Source organism: Mustelus asterias, chromosome 11, assembly GCF_964213995.1.
Source record: "Mustelus asterias chromosome 11, sMusAst1.hap1.1, whole genome shotgun sequence".
Taxonomy (NCBI): domain Eukaryota; kingdom Metazoa; phylum Chordata; class Chondrichthyes; order Carcharhiniformes; family Triakidae; genus Mustelus; species Mustelus asterias.
This window is the reverse complement of record NC_135811.1, coordinates 40408851-40430198: the sequence shown is the minus strand read 5'-3', so window position 1 is coordinate 40430198 and position 21348 is coordinate 40408851. Positions and strand designations below refer to the sequence as shown.

The window sequence follows — 21348 nt, the reverse complement described above, 5'->3', positions numbered from 1 at the left end:
GAAGGAGAATTCAACACACTAACATTCCACAGAGACAAAAAAATTCTCCTCATCTCCATCTTAAGAGGAAGACCACTTATTTTGTAAATTGGGCCTCCTAGTTCTAGTCTCTCCTATAAGGGAAAATATTAGGTTTGCCAACTGTTCTTAAACATATTTCTGGAGATTTCATCATATGACCTGCTCATCACTGTGCCACCATGCTGCCCCAACATGTATACCTTTACAGTGTACCACCTTCCTACACCAATTGGAAATCAAAAGAACTCTTTAATCAATTGGACGCTGCTCGACTTTCAGCCAAACAGCCATTACCGCCTGCCCCCCACCGGCTCATTTTTGATAGTTTTATATCTGGCAAAGAGAAATGTTTAAAGAAAAAGTCATGAAGAAATATTTTTTAATGTCCCAATGATTTTTCTCCAGGGAAAGCACACAGCTGTGTCCAGGGGATTGATCTCCAAATCCTGGAAACTCCAGACAAATCCTGGAAGGTTGCAAACCACAAGAAATAGCTCTCATGTCTCCTCAAAATCTGATATATTTTCTGTCACAAACCCGGCTGATATTATCTGCGAGGGAGTCCCAACCTGGAACACCAGTGGCGGCTCACACAATTGGGAATGCCCTGATCCTGATGAAGCCTCACGTCTTTCATCCTGTTTGCCTGTCCTCAGCAAGGTGATGAAGAACTCCTGTTACCTGACACATGTAACCCTCGTCACCTCTCAGATGACAAGATACACTTCATACTGTGAAATATTGACAATGTCTCCAGTTATAGAATCATAGAATCCCTACAGTGCAGAAGGATGCAATTTGCCCCATTGAGTCTGCACCGACCACAATCCCGCCCAGCCCCTATCCCGTAACCCCACGTAATTACCTTGCTAATCCCCCTGACACTAAGGGGCAAATTTAGCATGGCCAATCCATCTAACTCACACATCTTTGGAGTGTGGGAAGAAACCGGAGCACCCGGAGGAAACTCACGCAGACACGGAGAGAACATGCAAATTCCACACAGGCAGTGACCCAAGGCCGGAATTGAACCCACGTCCCTGGCGCTGTGAGGCAGCAGTGCTAACCACTGTGCCACCGCGCCACCCTAAAAATCGTTCTCACTTTGAAGGACCTGGAGGTGAGGGTGACATTCACGGCCATTAGCAGGGCTGTCCTAACCCTGTTTTGGGGCTTCAGGTCAGGCTGAACCTCAACCATTATTGTTTTTGTTGAACCTGAGTTGTATCAACCATTGCCCCTGGGTCAGGTGTGATAGAATATTTGATGTCTGAAAGGCCTCCTCCTCACTCCTCACAGAGTTCTCCTCTCTGCATTCTCCATTCCTGATCATTGTGCAGACCAAGAGGTACTGCAACAGCTGTCCCCATAACTTGGATGAGGTATTCATCTGCTCTCCCTGACTAGAGTCACCCTGACTAGAGCCATTAATTACCAAAAAGCAATTCCGGCAGAATATTTCCACAAACTCTGTCTGAATGAAGTAAGCCAAAAGTGCCTCACCTGAAACTTGTTGAGTGCCTCTTAAGATAGCCTTGATTCAAGGTCCATCTTGCAGCAGAATGCCTGGATGAGCCCTTTACTGTTGTGGGTGGCACGGTGGCACAGTGGTTAGCACTGCTCCCTCATAGCACCAGGGACCTGGGTTCAATTCCCAGCTTGGGTCACTGTCTGTGCAGAGTCTGCGCGTTCTCTGAGTGTCTGCTTTCCCTGGTTTCCTCCCACAGTCCAAAAGATGTGCTGGTTAGGAGCATTGGCCGTGCTAGGTTCTCCCTCAGTGTACCTGAACAGGTGCCGGAGTGTGGCGACGGGGGGATTTTCACAGTAATTTCATTACAGTGTTAATGTAAGCCTAGTTTATCGCAATGTAAAGGAAACAATATTGTTCACAGCGCATGCAGCATGCTGAATTGAAAGGAGTATAAGTAAATTGCTGCTTCGCCTGGAAAGAGTGCCTGGGGTTTTGGACAGTACAAAGGGGGGAGGTAAAAGGGCAAGTGTTACAACTCCTGCCTCCTGCTCCTGCATGGAAAGCTGTCAAGGGAAGGGCATCCCCTCCAGCCACCCGCCACCCACACAAAACTCCTCCCCCCACAAAACTCTCCACTTCCAGCCCAAGTGGCACCACCTTTTGTTAAATCCCAGCCAATGGGTCTACCAGGGCAGCACTGTTTGTAAATCTTAGGAAAGAGGTGGATGTGGGCTGTATGGAGTTGGGAAACTCTGTGGTTGGAGAAAGAGACATGACATCAGTGATTCAGTCTTATATATTATTGATCTAAAATGTTCCTTACCAATTAATAATCATCCTTTTAAACCAGTATAGAATGTCAATGGACATAAATTGTTTTTTTTAGAAAAGGCTAAAAGCCAAGCTCTGTAACAGCACTGTAAGGCCTCTTGCAGGTTTTCAAACATAATTTTAGCATCATTAAAAAGGTTGTGAAGATTAGTCAACGTCTGAATTTAAGTCTTGAGGTTAGAAGCAAAGTGATGCTTTCCTACTTGCTTTGTCCAAACACATCGCCTGTCCCTTCTTCATAGCTGTTGCCAAATTGTTCAGGGTGGCTAATGGAAAGTTTCAGGGAAAATCAGCTATCAAGCTTGTAGCTGTGATCTCAACAACAGCAAGATTGTCACTGTTATCCTGTGGTGGAAACTGCTTTCATTTATCTGCACCAAATTGCAAAACAAATGAGATGTAGCTTAAATTCCTTTTCAACATTAATAAAATGTAATTCCTGTGGAACTTTATAATTAGCAATTCACAAATAAGATAACATTTTTAAAGCCATGAGTTGCCATGATTTCATCAATGTCTCTTTCTCTCCCATCTTAATAACTTCCTCAAGCCAGTCTCTAACCAGCAGAGCTGGCTTGACCAAACCAAGCACTAATATACTTCACTCTCCTGGAGGTTCCACTTTTCCACAACCAACAAGCATTTTAAAGGCCCACCCCCCATCCCTTTCCACTATCATTAGCGGTGTGGTAATTGAGTACTGAATTGTATTCGGGTGGTCAGCATTAACCAGGATTTACTTGTGTCCCTGTATTTGGAAGCAAACTGAAGCTGTGGTTTGACTCATAGAATAATAGAATCCTTACAGTCCAAAAGAAGGCCATTCTGCCCATCAAACCTGCACCAACAACAATCCAGGTCCTATCCCCATAAACACACGCATTTACCCTGCTAATCCCCCTGACATGAAGAGGCAATTTAGCATGGCCAATCATCTTTGGACTGTGGAAGGAAACCAGAGTATCCAGGTGGAACCCCACACAGGCACATACGGTTGTTCGATTCGAAGGTTTATAATGCATAGTCCTGTAAATAAAAGCTTAAAATGTGTATAAAGATTAGGCTCCAAATCTATCTTCAATGTCTGGTTTTCTGGAATGGAACAACTCTTATCTCAAGCACTAAACGTGAGGAACTCATGAATTTCTTTGCTTCTGAGGTTGGAGCTGTCCTGCCCCTTCCACACTAGCATCACACACCACAGCCCTCAGCTCGGAAATATTTTCCCCTTCCTCCTCTCTACTCTAGCCCGCATTCACATTGATGATAATTAATTGTACCATTCCACAATTTCTCCCCTCAGCTGTCTCCATATACCCTGTATCAAGCCATCCTCCGCAAACATGACCACAAATTCCATTCCAGTCTCCTCTCCAGCCACACTCTCAGGCTGAAGCTAACTGTTCATAGTCTTGGTGTCCTGATGACCCTGATCAGAACTTTAAACCCCACATTTTGTCAATCACCAGGATTGCCCACTTCCAAACTGCACATTATTGCACATTTCCACCTTGATTTCGTCCCTTTGTCACTGTAGAATTCATGCTTTTAGGTTTTTAGCATTTCCAGACTAAACCACTCCAGCATTCACCTTGCTGTTTAGTCACCCATCTGTCACCTTTTGGAAAGTTCAACTTGAAGTTTAAAGTTTATTTATTAGTGTCACAAGGAGGCTTCTATTAACAATGCAATGAAGTTACTGTGAAAATCCCCTAGTCGCCATACTCCAACCCTTGTTCAGGTACACAGAGGGTGAATTTAGCATGACAAATGCACCTAACCAGCACAGTCTTTCAGACAGTGGGAGGCAACCAGAGCACCCGGAGGAAACCCACATGGACACAGGAAGAACGTGCAGACTCTGCGCAGTGACCCCAGCCGAGAATCAAACCCGGGTCCCTGGCGCTGTGAGGCAGCATTGGTAACCACTGTGCCACCATGCTGCCCCCATGTGCTTGTCGCACACTGAACTGAGTCCAAAGATGTGCGGGTTAGGTTGATTGGCCAGGTTAAAAATTGCCCCTTAGAGTTCTGAGATGCGTAGGTTAGTGGGATTAGCGGGTAAATATGTGGGGGTAGGGCCTGGGTGGGATTGTGGTCGGTACAGACTCGATGGGCCGAATGGCCTCCTTCTGCACTGTAGGGTTTCTATGATTTCTATGATTTCTATGAACCACAGCCGCCAATCACTCCCACCCTCACTGATGTAAACTGCTACCCTATCTCCTCAATGTGTTCAATGCAAAATTCTTGTACTTCTTATAAATCATGTCATAACCTTGCCTGCCCCTTCCCTAGAATCTCCTCCAACACTCTATCTCCTGCTGAATATCCAGTCTCAGACTTCCATGTAGCCTCTATTTCCTTACCATAGATGGCAAATACTTCAGCTGTCTTATTCCTACCCTTTGGTCCTTCCCCCACTGCAAACCTCTTTTGATGCCTTTGAAAACCCCCTCAAAATTATACCAGCTTTTAGTGACTTGTTCTAATCTCCTCCGATTTAGTTCAATGTGTGTACCTTAATTGTGTCTATTTGTGAAGTGCCCTGAGCGATTTTTTATATGTCAAAGACGTAATAAAATGGCAAATTGTTGTTGACTGAGATTGACTTGTACTTTGTCGGAAGAGGAACTTTTGACCCTAATGTACCATACGACAACCAGCATTGAAAGCCATTCTACTGCAAACAGAATTGTGTGACTTGTGCAAATAAGGAATTCTGAAGAAGGTAAAAAGCATCATCGATTAATGGGACAAATCCAGGTTTTGGGAGGTAAAAACTGAAGAAATCTTCTCCATTTGTTAGAAATTAATGTCATTTTTTTCAGTTGATATTCTGTGCTGGATTATCACCATCTACTGGTGATCCGTAACAATTTTAATGGTTATGAACTATTTCACGTGAGTTCCATGCAGATGTGAATTTGCTATTTATTGTAAAAGGAACAAACTAATTCAGGTTTGTAGAATTTATTGTTCTATGCAACAATATGATAAACAAGCATTGTGATCCAGCTGTAACATCAAACAGGGTACTAATTAATCTCTGTCCAGAACTGTAAAGCATAATGTATGCAATCTGTAGCCAAATTATAAAGAATTATTTTGAGGATGTATAACCTTCTTCTACATTTAAAATAGACTGTATTGTCAGATGGTAGTAAAATTAAACAAAAATCTTTCTTGTTCCTCTTCATTGTGCTTTCCATCATGATATTTTCAAAGCCTGCTTATTCCAGAGCCTCTTCTCCAAGTTCTGATGGCTTTCCTACATTGCTGCCCATGTTCCAACACTTACAACTTGTCCTCCATTCCTCTGCTGCAGTCCGATATTCAATTCTCCTTAGTTCAGGCCTGCTCTGCCTTCCTGAGCATCCAACCCACCTTCACAGATAATGGACCAAATCTTCCATGTAGTGCCAATCACCATCAGATTGGGTTGGGTAGTTGGTGGATGTGGTGGGAGTGCACTGGTGGGGTGCGGTGTAGTCTGGGGTCCAGTGAGGGGTTGGGGTGGTGGGGTGGGGGGAGGGGGTCCTTTTTACTGTTCCTGCGTAACTACTCTGCTGAGAGAGTCAGAACGGTTTGAAAAGTCCAATTTAAATTGGTGTTTCAGATGATATGGAGCATCCAACGAAAGTTTAAACTTCCCAGGCAATCCCCTTGCAGTCCTTGCATGAGGATTCCAGGGTGGGGGGAGAGAGCATCTCCCACGCATCCTCTGAGGTACCTCTGGGGCACGACCCCCCTCCAGATATTGGGAGTTCTAGGCCATTGGCAGAACTTCAGTAGATGCTGGAAACCCCATATATCCTTGAGAACTGTCAGACTAAACTATCCAAGTGCTACCAGACTCCAATTATCCTCGATTAGACCTAAACTCTCAAATAATAATTAATACCCCATGCGTCTCTTAAGTCCCATTACAATTCTGGAGTCTTTTTGTCCAGAAGCTTACCTGAAGGAGTCTTATCGACACTGGTTAAAAATAGAGGGCAGAGGTTGGACCAATTTTGCAGCAAGCGCCTCACTTTCTGCCACCTGAAAGACTCAAATTAGGATTATAATGGAATATCTACTCACACTGGGGAGTGCAGCTAGACACTAAACTTGACTCCATCCAGGACAGAGCACATTCCTAGATCAATGATCCTATCACAGGATTCAATACACAATCTGTCCACTATTGAAAGCCCGGCTGTTAATGTAACTATCCCACTAGCAACAGTGTCACCATCCCATCACCCCGATTCTGTCTTGTCCCATGCATATTCCTTGTTAGTTATCACTGGGAAACTTTATACCTTTGCAGCTGTGTGTTTAGTTCAATTGTATGTCAATAAAGAAACCATCATTGTAGTTCTGTAGCTGTAATTATTAACTGGTTGAGGCTTTGCCTTGGGGAATGAGCTAGAGGATGGTTGTCACCTATTTGGTTTAGTTGAAGAAAAAGCAATGGGTGGGATTTTCCGGCCGTGCTCGCCCCAAGGCCGGAAATTCCCACCCGAGGTCAATGGACCTTTGCATGGTCCACCCCCGCCCGCTACGATTCCCATGGCAGGCGGGGCGGGAAAATTCCACCGAAATGTGTGTCTTTGTTTTCTTTCTGGCTGCAAAGGTTAGGGCTCTGTGTATCATATATGTAACTTCTAGCATGTCTAAGTGAGCCATACATTGAGTCCAATTGGCCATCTTAATTTGGTTGTCAATCTAATTCTTAGCACAATCAGGATTGTTTAGTAAATGTTGTCCAACTGCAGAATCACATCTAATGTTGGATATTTTGGACATGATTTCCTGGCTTTGTTGCACCTGGCACAGGTCACGTTAATTTGGGAAAATTGCGTGTGGGCCCAAAGATGGATTTTGCGCCTGGCACCAAATGGTTTGCCATCTTCCTGGTCCCTTTCTGCTGTTCAAACCAGATCCTGCCCAGAAAGGGCACGAGGCTGATTAGCATGGGATTGACTTGATTTCAATCTCATTAACGAGTTTGGCACGCGATCATCACCCCTCCTGGAATATTCCCACCGCCCCCAGCGGGAAGTCACATGGACGCAAATCATGACTGGTCTCTGGAAGTGTGGTCTAGACACCATGGATTGCGATGGTGAGCGAGGAGGTGAGGACAGGGGAATGGGTTAACATCTCTGTTAGGCTACAAGTCACAGTTCATGGCACTGACTGCCCAGGTGTATTGAGTATGATAGCAAGACAAGAAACATAGTTCAATGCAAAGGAGGGACAATGTTTGGGCAGCTTGTAATTTACTTGAGATAGTTCATATGGATGAAGGATCTGTGGATGATCGAAAGCCTGATGGCTGGCGGGCTTGGGACAGGTGGCATATGTTGGCACCAAGCCTCGACAGGAAGGCGTTGTGATGAGGAGTGCCAGAGGGATTTGAGGAAGATGCTGGGGGGCAGGTGCTGAAAGGGCTGCAGGGTGCCAGGGAGTGGATTGATATGGACATTCCAGGTGCGACAGATGGGACTGATACCAGGATGTGACAGTTGGACACTCACCCTTGCAGCTTGAACAATGTCATTCATTTCCTTGCAGCATTGAACAGCTGTCCTCATTGTCAGGCCGCTGGCACTGACTGCTGCAGCCACCGCATCCCAGGCTGCATTTGCTTCCCTGCTTCTGGATCGTCTACCTTTCGGGGGTACAGGGTGGCCCGCCTCTCCTCCACTGCATCCAGAAGCCTTCTGAGATCTGCCTCCATGAAACGTGGGGCTGCTCTCTGCGCTGCCATCCTCCTGACGTGACTGGCTGTAAGTGCAGAGGGAGTGTTTAAATGCAGCTCCTCCTCATTAACAGTGCACTGCAGCGAGCCAGTTCAGGTGAGTCACAGGCCTGGGGACTCCATACCGGTGTGTTTCATGGTTCTTTCAGTGCACTGTGTGTGACAATTGTGATCTGATTCAGGCCCGTTTCACTGGTTTCCTCGCCCAAAATGACTCTTTGTCGTTGTGTTGGGAAAATTCTGCCCTATGTTTTGTGTTTTGCGAGCACGGGCGTGTATTAGCTTTAAAAATTATGTTTCCCTATCGAGCAAATCCCAGCCATGTTGCTCATTCTTCACCTTTCCCACTCATTGCAGGAAGAGACATTGTCTTCAGGAATCTAAAGCTCCTGTATGTGTGTTGTTTTACAAATGCCCAATGCAGTGATGTTTGATGCATCAATATAATGAAATTATGTACAATCTTTTGGCTCTTATCCCTCCCCCAAGTAACAAAAATGCTGTTAATTTATTTTACATGAGGCTAATGCTGCTTTAAGATGGCATGTATTTTAAAGTTTATTTATTAGTGTCACAAGTAGGCTTACATTAACACTGCAATGAAGTCACTGTGAAAATCTCCTGGTCTCCACACTCCGGCGCCTGTTTGGGTACACGGAGGGAGAATTTAGCATGGCCGATGCACCTAACAAGCACGCCTTTCAGACTGTGGGAGGAAACCGGAGCACCCGGAGGAAACCCATGCAGACAGGGGGAGAACGTGCAGACTCCGCACAGGCTGTGACCCAAGCCGGGGAATCGAACCTGGGTCCCTGGCGCTGTGAGGCAGCAGTGCTAACGACTGTGCCTGTTGCCCCTCCGAATATGCCTCAATTTGAAGTCAGAATTTAGAGACAATGCTCATGTCTCAGTTTACTTATCAAAATCATCTGTGTCTGTCCGTCACTTACACTATTGACATTTTCTCATGTGTATTATATTGACTAGAAAAGTTGTTTCTTGAGTTGAAAGGAGTAATTGCACATTTGGAAATAAATATATGTTTTTGAACACCTTTCTATAAACTTCCATAGCAGTTGTGATGGGTTGACTGAGCTCTCCGAAGGTTCTTCATAAAGGAACTGCAGATGGTGGAATTTGAATTCAGTAAAAAAAAATCTGAAATTAAGAATTTACTGATGACCATGAAAACATTGCTGATAATCGGAAAAACCCTTCTGGTTCACTAATGTCCTTTCGGGAAGGAAATCTGCTGTCCTTACCTGGTCTGGCCTACATGTGACTCCAGAGCCACAGCAATGTGGTTGACTCTCAACTGCCCTCCAGGGACAACTAGGGATGGGCAATAAATGCTGGCCAGCCAGCGATGCCCATGTCCCACAAATGAATAAAGCTATTAGTGCAGTATACTGTGGACACAGACTGGGTTAGTTTAAATTTAATTACAGCTAAACATTAACATTTTACATTTCCACTGCTAGGTGGATAGGAAGAAAGAAATGTGTTTACGCAGGTCAGCGGTCTTAGCTTGACTCCCTGTCTGAGCTGTGTGGCGTTCTTCAGTTATATCAATTTCTTCCCCAAGTTCTTCCTCATTTGTACCCCCACCCCCCACATCCTTCCCCCAGTGGTTGAAGCAAGTCAGTGATAGGTTCTCGCAGTCTTTTGTGGCATCAGTAAACCTTGCCTCTTCAAATGCACTTTTGGAAGAAGGAACACTTGAAAGGGGCTAAAATTTTATATTTTAATTTTAAATGCTGAAGTTTGCAGATGATGCAAAAGTTAGCTGTTTGGTTGATAGTGAGGAATAAAGCTGTAGACTTTGAGAAAATATTGATGGACTGGTCAGAAACATGGCAAATGGAAGTAAATCAGCGGTAGTGGGGCTTCAGGGTGGCACAGCAGTTAGCACTGCTGCCTCACAGTGCCAGGGACCTGTATTCGATTCCTGGCTTGGCTCACTTTCTGTGTGGTGTTTCCACGTTCTCCCCGTGTCTGCATGGGTTTCCTCCAGGTGCTCCGGTTTCCTCCCACACTCCAAAGATATGTGGGTTAGGTTGATTGGCCATGCTAAATTGCCCCTTAGTGTCAGGGGGGTTAGGAGGGTTATGGGGATACGATCTGGGTGCGATTGTTGTCAGTGCTTAGTGTTGTCGATGGGCCGAATAGCCTCCTTCTGCACTGTAGATTCGATGATTCTAGAAGTACGAGGTAATGCTTTTGGGGAGGTGAACAGGGCAAAGGAATGCACAATAAATCTTAGGGTGCTAAAAGGTATTTAAAATTTATTTATTAGTGTCACAAGTAGGCTTACATTAACACTGCAATGAAGTTACTGCGAAAATCTCCTAACCGCCACACACCAGCACCTAGGTACACTGAGGGAGAATTTAGCATGGCCAATGCACCTAACCAGCACGTCTTTCAGACTGTGGGAGGAAACCAGAACACCCGGAGGAAACCCACAGACAGGGAGAACATGCAGACTCCGCACAGTCTGTGATCCAAGCCGGGAATCAAACCCGGGTTCCTGGCGCTGTGAGACAGCAGTGCTAACCACTGTGCCACCACCGTAAGTGGAGAGGAATAGAGTGCATGTTCACAGGTAGAAAAGCTGGCTAAGAAGGCATAGGGAATATTTTCTTTTATTGGCCAAGGCCTAGAATTTAAGAGCAGAAGACTATGCTAGAACTACACCAAAGAGGGTCTAGAGGAGAGTTACAAAGAATGCCAGGAATGGAGAATTATAGTTATGAGGAAAAATTTGATAGGTGGGGGTTGTTTTCCATGAAATAGTGGTTGAGGGGAGATTTGATTAGATGGATAAAATAATGAGAGGTCTAAATAGAGTGGTCAGGAAGGACCTGATTCCATTAGCAGAGAGGTCAATAGCCAGGGGGTAGGGAGGGGAAATGATAGTCCCTGGAAGGTGATTGAGCTGGATGGCTCCCAGGTACGATGGGCCCAAGGCCTGCTGCCCTACCATAAATTTTCTGTTTCCAGGGGCGGAATGATGAGTTCAGTGGTGGGAGGAACATTGAGTAGGAGGGTGCGTATTGTGAATCCCATTGCCTTCCCGACTCCCCACTCCACCACCATGGTTCAGTGTGGGAATGGGAAATCTGCCGTCTTGCCTGGAGGCCAATTGGGCTCCAATCCTGTCACCGCTCATATTTAGGCAGGAGGCTCCAGAGATGCTGCCCAGTAAACCTGCACAGCCTACTGGCGTGGGGCCATGTTCCTTCCTTGGCATGATGTGGAGATACCGGCGTTGGACTGGGGTAAACACAGTAAGAAGTTTAACAACACCAGGTTAAAGTCCAACAGGTTTATTTGGTAGCAAAAGCCACACAAGCTTTCGGAGCCTGAAGCCCCTTCTTCAGGTGAGTGGGCCCACTCACCTGAAGAAAGGGCTTAAGGCTCCGAAAGCTTGTGTGGCTTTTGCTACCAAATAAACCTGTTGGACTTTAACCTGGTGTTGTTAAACTTCTTACCTTCCTTGGCAGGCAGTCTGTGCGTAACGAGGGACCCAGCATAGGGAAGAGGGTTGGGAGTGTGGGAGAGGGGGACAGTGAGGGGTAGCCCCTGAAAGCCACTACTCTATCCTTGCTTCCAACATTCTCCTCCCTCACCGTCACCTCTGACTTCCTTCCTGCCAGCTCCATCCCACTCACATTCACCTCTAAGGATCCATCGCCTATCCCTCCTCCAGGCCCAACCGATCAACTGCTCCTGGGAGGTGGAATCTCGACAAGCTCAGGGCTTAACTGAATGGGAAGCCTGGCGCTATCCAAATAAGTGCCTGATTACCTGGTAATTGCATCAGCCCTACTGAGGGGAAGTGACAAGGAGCCCCCACCTGGTCTCCAACCACTGGGCAAGATCCCCTTGACATAGAACATAGAACAGTACAGCACAGAACAGGCCCTTCGGCCCACGATGTTGTGCCGAGCTTTATCTGAAACCAAGATCAAGCTATCCCACTCCCTATCATCCTGGTGTGCTCCATGTGCCTATCCAATAACCGCTTAAATGTTCCTAAAGTGTCTGACTCCACTATCACTGCAGGCAGTACATTCCACACCCCAACCACTCTCTGCGTAAAGAACCTACCTCTGATATTCTTCCTATATCTCCCACCATGAACCCTATAGTTATGCCCCCTTGTAATAGCTCCATCCACCCGAGGAAATAGCCTTTGAACGTTCACTCTATCAATCCCCTTCATCATTTTATAAACCTCTATTAAGTCTCCCCTCAGCCTCCTCCGCTCCAGAGAGAACAGCCCTAGCTCCCTCAACCTTTCCTCATAAGACCTACCCTCCAAACCAGGCAGCATCCTAGTAAATCTCCTCTGCACTCTTTCCAGCGCTTCCACATCCTTCTTATAGTGAGGTGACCAGAACTGCACACAGTATTCCAAATGTGGTCTCACCAAGGTCCTGTGCAGTTGCAGCATAACCCCACGGCTCCTAAACTCCAACCCCCTGTTAATAAAAGCTAACACACCATAGGCCTTCTTCACAGCTCTATCCACTTGAGTGGCAACCTTTAGAGATCTGTGGATATGGACCCCAAGATCTCTCTGTTCCTCCAGTCTTCAGAACCCTACCTTTGACCCTGTAATCCACATTTAAATTAGTCCTACCAAAATGAATCACCTCACATTTATCAGGGTTAAACTCCATTTGCCATTTTTCAGCCCAGCTTTGCATCCTATCTATGTCTCTTTGCAGCCTACAACAGCCTTCCACCTCATCCACTACTCCACCAATCTTGGTGTCATCAGCAAATTTACTGGTCCACCCTTCAGCCCCCTCCTCTAAGTCATTAATAAAAATCACAAAGAGCAGAGGACCAAACACTGATCCCTGTGGCACTCCGCTAACAACCTGCCTCCAGTCCGAAAATTTTCCATCCACCACCACCCTCTGTCTTCGATCAGATACAGTAAGAAGTCTCACAACACCAGGTTAAAGTCCAACAGGTTTATTTGGTAGCAAATACCATAAGCGTATTTGCTACCAAATAAACCTGTTGGACTCTAACCTGGTGTTGTGAGACTTCTTACTGTGCTTACCCCAGTCCAACGCCGGCATCTCCACATCATGACTTCGATCAGATAGCCAGTTACCTATCCAATCGGCCAACTTACCCTCTATCCCACACCTCCTTACTTTCATCATAAGCTGACCATGGGGGACCTTGTCAAACGCCTTACTAAAATCCATGTATATGACATCAACTGCCCTACCTTCATCAACACACTTAGTTACCTCCTCAAAAAATTCAATCAAATTTGTGAGGCACGACTTGCCCTTGACGAATCCGTGCTGACTATCCCGGATTAATCCGCATCTTTCTAAATGGTCGTAAATCCCATCCCTAAGGACCTTTTCCATCAATTTGCCAACCACCAAAGTAAGACTAACCGGCCTATAATTACCAGGGTCATTTCTATTCCCTTTCTTAAACAGAGGAACAACATTCGCCACTCTCCAGTCCTCTGGCACCATCCCCGTGGACAGTGAGGACCCAAAGATCAAAGCCAAAGGCTCTGCAATCTCATCCCTTGCCTCCCAAAGAATCCTAGGATATATTTCATCAGGCCCAGGGGACTTATCGACCTTCAGTTTATTCAAAACTGCCAGTACATCCTCCCTCCGAACATCTATTGACGCTCATTAGATTCTATTGACGCTCATTAAATTCCCCCCAATATTTCAAAGTAATTTATTATGTGTGGCCCAAAATGTACTTGGGGAGAGGTCAGATATTTATCTAGAATGATTTCCCAGTTGTGATTCAGAATAAATACCAGCCAATAAATAGAATGCTTTTCCATGGCAACAGTTTATGAAAGATTATCAACATGGGGCTACACAGTATTACAGTGGTTAGCACTGCTTCCTCAGAGTGCCAGGGGCCCGGCTTCAATTCCTGGCTTGGGTCACTGTCTGGGCAGAGTCTGCACGTTCTCTATGTGGGTTTCCTCCGGGTGCTCCGGTTTCCTCCCACAGTCTAAAAGACGTACTGGTTAGGTGCATTGGCCACGCTAAATTCTCCCTCAGTGTACCTGAACAGGTGCCAGAGTGTGGCAACTAGGGGATTTTCACAGTAACTACATTGCAGTGTTAATGTAAGCCTACTAATAAATAAACTTTAAATGTTTTGAGGAACTATTTTCACATAACTGGTTCACTGATATGTTTATATTGGTTGTAATCTGAAGTCTGTGAAAAGAGACAGAAGAAGTCAGTAACCAAACACCTTAAGGAACTGGTTTGAGAGTTGACTCAGCGGCCTATCCATTCTGATGGCGAACTATCAGACCGCAATATCGATACAAATTAGACTCAACTTTCTCTTATATTGTCAATGCTTTCGTGAATCTATTATTATTGCTGCAGTGCCCCCTGGTGTACGTACAAATGAGGACAGGCAAAGCATTCATTTTCCATAACATTTTTTATTTGATAAAGATGAACCATTTAGACTGAACCAACGCCACCATACAAAGTTTTCAGGCTTTGTATGTTCTGTAAAATTCATTAGTAACTCTGACAATGCTTTATCCGAAAGTGTCGGCTTTCTAATCAAATCTAGACAAACTAGAGATGGTCACCAGCCTTGGAATCTGCTTGAGTTGGATTATCAGATTGAAGTTTAACACTTTGAAATGAGACACAAGTCTGTTTGAATTGACTGTAGTTAACCACATGTGTGATAAAAACTGATTAGGTTTTCCATAATCAGATTAAATTTGACTAAATACGAGAAGGTTTTTGTAAAACATTCTGCTATTTTTCCATGCAATAGGTCTAATCTGATCATTTCATTCAGCCAGTATAGAGTTCAAAGGTTAATATTGCGCCCTCTAGCCACCTAATAGATAAGTTCCCCGTTTTTTGTTACAGGCTACTTTAGAACTACAGTCTGGTTCATTTAAGATCAACCATTCTTTACAAATCATAAAATTATAGAACAGTCAAGCCACTAAAGTCGTAATAGCAGAAATTAGCTAATGTGAATTGAGAAAGAGTTAAAAATGAAGCCTGCACAACATATTTCAACTATTCAAGCCTTCTCAAAAAATTCAAGATACTTTAATGACATTCAGGCAAAAAACATGTTAAACATACAAGACAACACCACTGCCATTTTAAGATAATACCATTTGCTTTGTACAAGGACCAATATTTTGAAATACATGGCATTTCTGACTGCTACTAAGGCTAACAAAAGATGGTGAACCTAACTTTTCCACATAGTGAACTAGCACAGTGTTTGCCTCTCTTGCGCTAGCGCTAGATGGCATTTCAGTCCTGGTTAGTTCAGTAAAGGGAAAATTGTTAGTGAAGTGAACTGAGATCAGTGAGCAGTACTATAACCTCATCTTGAGCCTTGTTTCCATTATCCACAGAAGCGCAGAAAGGGATGGCAAGAGGGAATTCAGATCTACCGGGGTTCAATTTCATTTTCCCTGCTTGGGTGGGGCGCTCAGCCTGTTATAGAAGGCACCCAATTATCATTACCATTGATCACAAGGGTAATAATATAATTGGGGGGGTTCTATAACAGGCAGCAAGCCGCTCTGCCACATTAATGCCCAACTGTCAAGGTGGAAACTACCCCCCGCCAGTATCACTTACAGTTTAATTAAGTCACCACCAACAACACTTGACAATTTTTCACAGCCGTACTCCAGGTCAAATCTAAAAATGCACATTTCATGTGAGGAAAAATTAGACTTTTGGGGTCACTAAATTGTATGTCTTGTTAACTGTTAAAAATGTTGAAAGGTTACCCTGTCAACAGTGCATGTGTAGGATACTGGTCTCCACCACAGCAGCTCGGATTACTGTTGTCATGTGGCTGGAGAAAGTTATTAAAATACTTTAGAACCTCAATAGTTTTGCAATCAATGTACATGTTACATTGCTCTAGACTGTCAGACTCCTGTGGTAATACAAAGTAAATTACACATTACCTTCAATATCACTATCATGCTTGCAAATGAAACACAAGTACAACTTTACGTAGTCACAACGATGAAACAACAGTTGTCTCAATGCTTGTTACACACTTCCCAATTAAATCAAATATTAATATAAATTAATGGTTATTTTTTTTATAATACAAAAACTGTACCTCTTGAATTATTTGGCAGATCAAAAAGTTTCCAAATGCATCATTTATCAGCTAAAGGCAGTGACTTCATGACCATCTTTTTGCAGCAGACAACTGTGCTGCACAAAGCTGCATGTGAGAATATATCTGAGCCTCAGATGACAAAACCTGCAGCAATATTAGGGCTCTTGAGATTATCACTTCAGTCGGGCGTTTCTGCTTGAAATTCAGCCCAGAGTTGTTATGTTTGAACGGCCACCAGGGGGTGCACTGATACGCTGGGTGGGACGGCGAGGGATGTGATCATCAGCCTGGGTGCCTGGAACGGAAGAAAAGGCAAATTCAGTCTGTCCCTTGTCAGCGAGACGATTTTCACAGCATTGTTTCAAAATGTTTACTCGAAGCTTAATCTCTTTTCAGAATCCATTTCAAACAGAACACTTGATATGACTCAGCAGAAGTTGGATATGAATTAAGTTTCAAATTAGGTTAAATAATGAAATACATAATTAAATAATTTTCCTTGCAATTGCTGTAATACTCAGTAGCTCCAATGATGCACTCATTTGCCACATTCTTTCTTCATCCCAGCTGGGGTAAATTTTACAATCCCGCCCACTGCGGGAATTGTTCCAGGCGGGATGGACAACTTACCGGATCATTGGAAGGTCCTGACTTTGTGCATAAAATTCCAGTCCCTGGGCGGACAGAATAGGAAAATCCCGCATGAATGTGACAGGAGGGAACACTTTGGGGCTTTCTCCCTGCTTAGGGTAAAGAAGGAACCTGTATTTATTTATATAGCGCCTATCTTGTCCTCAGGACTTCCCAAATTGCTTCATAGCAAAGGAGTCATTCAGCATAGAGAGGCCCATCAGCCCAGCGCCAGCCATCAAGCACCTATCTATTCCAATTCCATCTTTCAACACTTTGTCCGTGGCCTTGTGTGCTATGCTGTTTCAAGTGCTCATCTAAATGCTCCTTAAATATTCTGAGGATTCCAGCCTCTGCCACCCTTTAAGGCAGCGAGGTCCACTTTCCCACCACCCTCTGGGTGAAAAAGATTTTTTTCAAATCCCTGCTAAATCTCCTGTCCCTCACCTTAAATCTACGCCCCCTGGCTATTGACCCCTCCATTAAGGGGCAAGGTTTCTTCCCATCTATGTCCCTCATAATTTTGTACACCTCGATCAGGTTCCCCCTCAGCCTTCTCTGCTCTAAAGAAAACAATCCCAGCCCAACCAGTCTTTCTTCATAGCCGAAATTCTCCAGCCCAGGCAACATCCTGGTGAATCTCCTCTCCACCCTTTCTAATGCAATCACGTCCTTCCTATGGTGTGGCAACCAGAACTGCACACAGTACCCTAGCTGTGCCCTAATGAGTGTTTTATACAGCTCCATCTTATCCTCCCTGCCCTTATATTCTCTGTTAATGAAACAGATCCTTCTGATGCGCATAACAGGGAAAAACAGGAACCAACTTGCATGCAGTAACCTCCCATAAAAAGCACTGAGGTAAATGACCAGATCATCTGTTTTGGTGTTGCAGGTCGGGATAAATATTGACCAGGGTACCTCTCCTTTGAATAGTGCCATAATATCTTTTACAATCACTTGAATAGGAAGATGGGCCTGACCTATTGTCCCATGTGAAAAATACCAGTTCCAGCAAAACAGTAATCCCTCAATACTGATCTACTGATTTCTACTCACGCCTCGATGTGGAACTTAAACAAACAGCATTCTGATTAAGAGTTAAGAGTGCTTCCACTGAACCAAACTGATACTTGACATCAGATACAGTGAAATGGGAACACAAAGGCACATCAGAATAGGAGTGACAACAAATCAATGTTGGGAGGGAAGAGGATTCAGAAGCACACTAATTGGGAGATGGAATGCAGTGAAAACACAGGAGACCACGTGCCTCACACAATGCAAAAAACTTACACAGGCCCAACTCCCCCCAACCTATCCCCGTAACCCCACTCATTTACCCTGACTAATCCACCTAACCAGCACATCTTTGGGCTGTGGGAGGAAACTGCAGCATCCGGAGGAAACCCACACAGACACGGGGAAAATGTGCAGACTCCACACAGTCACCCCAGAACAGAATTGAGCCTGGGTCTCTGGCGCTGTGAGGCAGCAGTGCTAAGCACTGTGCCACCGAGCCACCAGGAGAGAGAAAGAGGAGAGAAAGAGAGAGAGAGACGGGGAAGAGGGGCAGGGGAGAGGGATAGGTGCAGGGACAAAAGAGAACAAGGGAGAAAACAGGGAGAGGAACAGAGGAGAGGAACAGAGAGAGGTGCTGGGGAGAGAGGAATGGAGACGGACAGAGTGGGGAGGACAGGGGAAAGGTACATGGGAGAAGAACAGAGAGAGGTTGGGGAGAGAGACAAGGGGACTGAGTCAGGGGAGAGGTTAGGAGAAACAGACAGCGGAGTGGAACAGGGGAGTTAACAAGGAGAGGGATAGGGGAGAGAAATGGAATAAAGGGACAGGTCATTAGCACACACAAGCAAAACCTTGACAATGTTACATGTATTACACATGTGAGCTGCACTAAATACTGAGGTCACTTTGGTAATTGCTTCATGTGTAACACATATATTGCTCTCTCGAACTTTCCAACAATCGTGTTGTCAGCAGCAGTTGTATCATTTGGTAATAAAAGTTGTGAAAGTTCTGTCACAAGGAGAACTGCTTGGCAGAGTTCTCTGGCCTCCCCGTGGCATGTTTCTCATGGCGGGAGGTGGTACGCTGTTGGCTGGCAGCGAGATCTTCTCGTCCCGCTACAGTCAATGGGATTTCCCATTGATTCCACCCCATGCCACCGGGAAACCTGTAGCGGGGATGCACCATTGACAGGACCAGAAGATCCCGCGGTATGAACAATCAGAAAGATCCAGCTGCTGTCTGTAAGACATGAGGTGTGAAAGTGGCTGATGGCCCTGTGATGACAACTAATTTCATTCACCAGCTGAAACGTCACTGTGAAAAGGAAGTTTTAACATAATTTTACAATTTTGATTACATGCTGTAGTTTCAACAGTGTGAGTAAGGAATGAGGGAATCCATAGGATAGGTATTCTCAAATACATTCCACCCACAAAGGGACTGAAATATAACTGATTTGCTCAGAGTAAGAAGACATATTGCTGTCTTTCATTTAAAAAAAAATATCACTTATGGCTTGACTTGAATTAGTGCCATAGAGGTTTACAGCATGGAAACAGGCCCTACGATCCACTTGTCCATGCCCCCAGTTTTTACTACTAAGCTAGTCCCAATTGCCCAGGTTTGGCCCATATTCCTCTGTACCCATCTTACCCATGTAACTGTCTAAATACTTTTTAAAAGACAAAATTGTACCTGCCTCTACTACTACTTCTGGCAGCTCATTCCAGACACTCATCACCCTCTGAGTGAAAAAATTGCCCCTCTGGAGACATTTGCATCTCTACCCTCTCACCTTAAACCTATGCCCTCTAGTTTTAGACTCCCCAACCTTTGGAAAACATTGACTTTGTTACAACTATAGAGAACAGTTTTTTTAAATTTGTGTTAAAAGATCTAATGACCACATTCAAGGAAGATCAAACATGCAACTGAAGTTGAACCTGCAACATTCTATTATGAATGGGGTGGCATGGTAGCACAGTGGTTAGCACTGTTGCTTCACAGTGCCAGGGACCGGGCCTCGATTCCTGCTTGGGTCACTCACTGTCTGTGTGGAGTTTGCACATTCTCCCAGTGTCTGCGTGGGTTTCCTCCGGGTGCTCCGGTTTCCTCCCACATTCTGAAAGACGTGCTGGTTAGATGCGTTGACCCGAACAGACGGCGGGGCTGTGGTGACTAGGGGAATTTCACAGTAACTTCATTGCAGTGTTAATGTAAGTCTTACTTGTAACTAATAAATTAACTCTAATGAATAGCAAGATAATTTTTACCAGCCAGAGTGAATCCGGATTGGTGAAGATTTCGTGGTGGCTGAATCGGTTGTTTAGCTGGAGACATCCGAGCAGATGGAATCGGTGTCATAGCTCTGGGAACCACAGTGACATCCTGGACGGGACCATCATAAATCCCCCTTGGAACGCCTCGGATTTCAGCCAACTGCAAAACATGAAACTAACCTTTGACACCCATTCTGCTACTCTATAAATGATGCTGCATTTTGCAGAGAGGCAATTTTCACAGGCAAGAGACATTTTAGTGCAAAAAAACAATTCCGATTTTCCCTCTGTCGTACAGGTCGGAACTTGCATAGCAATTCAAGCAAACTTGGTCTTGCGATGGTTAACAGCGCCATCCCACAACATGCAATTAATAAAATTTCTAACTTTTAAAGGAAGTCTGTTCAAATCTGTGTGCAAGTATGATCAGATTCTAAACTCTCCATTGTTTATTTATGCGGAAATAATGAAGAAGATACCAGCTGCTCAAAACATGCACAAATGACAATAGGAATCCAGATTAACGTCCAGAGGTGGAATTTGCAGGATCAACAGCCTCTCCAGTTACCATGCAAATTAATGAACGATTCACCCACAATTGGTGCTGGCCAAATTCTTTTAATGAAATCTAGGCCAGGATTCTCTGACCTCGTCCGTGGCTGGGATTCTCCAGTCCCACTGCTGTGAATAGAGATGCGGCTAAGTGCCAAATTTTCCATTCCCGCTGGCAGTGGTGGAGGGGCGTAAAGCATTGGAGAATTCCAGCCATTATCTCAAAAATGGCAGCAGTTGTTAGCCATGTCCCTTAACTTTGCACAAATGCACTCTGGAAGGGTGGCACAGTGGTTAGCACTGCAGCCTCACAGTGCCAGGGACCCGGGTTCGATTCCTGGCTCGAGTCACTGTCCATGTGGAGTCTGCACATTCTCCCTGTGTCTGCGTGGGTTTCCTATCACAGTCCGAAAGATGTGCTGGTTAGGTGCATTGGCCATGCTAAATTCTCCCTCAGTGTACCCGAACAGGCACCGGAGTGTGGCGATTAGGGGAGTTTCACAGTAACTTCATTGCAGTGTTAATGTAAGCCTACTTATGACTAATAAAGAAACTTTTATAAACTGGTTGTACCTAAACTGAGAAGGATGGTTAGGAATCTCCAAAGGAAAACTGGGCTCAGGGTAATATTA

At 44.9% G+C, this 21348-nt stretch overlaps 1 protein-coding gene across 1 annotated transcript in view; it reads right to left on the bottom strand.

The window, feature by feature from the left end:
• Positions 1-14524: 14524 nt before the first annotated feature.
• dpysl4 (dihydropyrimidinase like 4) overlaps positions 14525-21348 on the bottom strand; it is a 40793-nt gene continuing 33969 nt past the window's right edge. Inside the window, exons 13-14 of the mRNA XM_078223469.1 lie at positions 20159-20324; positions 14525-16524 (exon numbers count right to left, since the gene is read on the bottom strand). Of these exons, the coding sequence (XP_078079595.1) occupies positions 16433-16524; positions 20159-20324 (258 nt within the window). The 3' untranslated portion in view covers positions 14525-16432. The remainder of the gene's footprint in view (positions 16525-20158; positions 20325-21348) is intronic.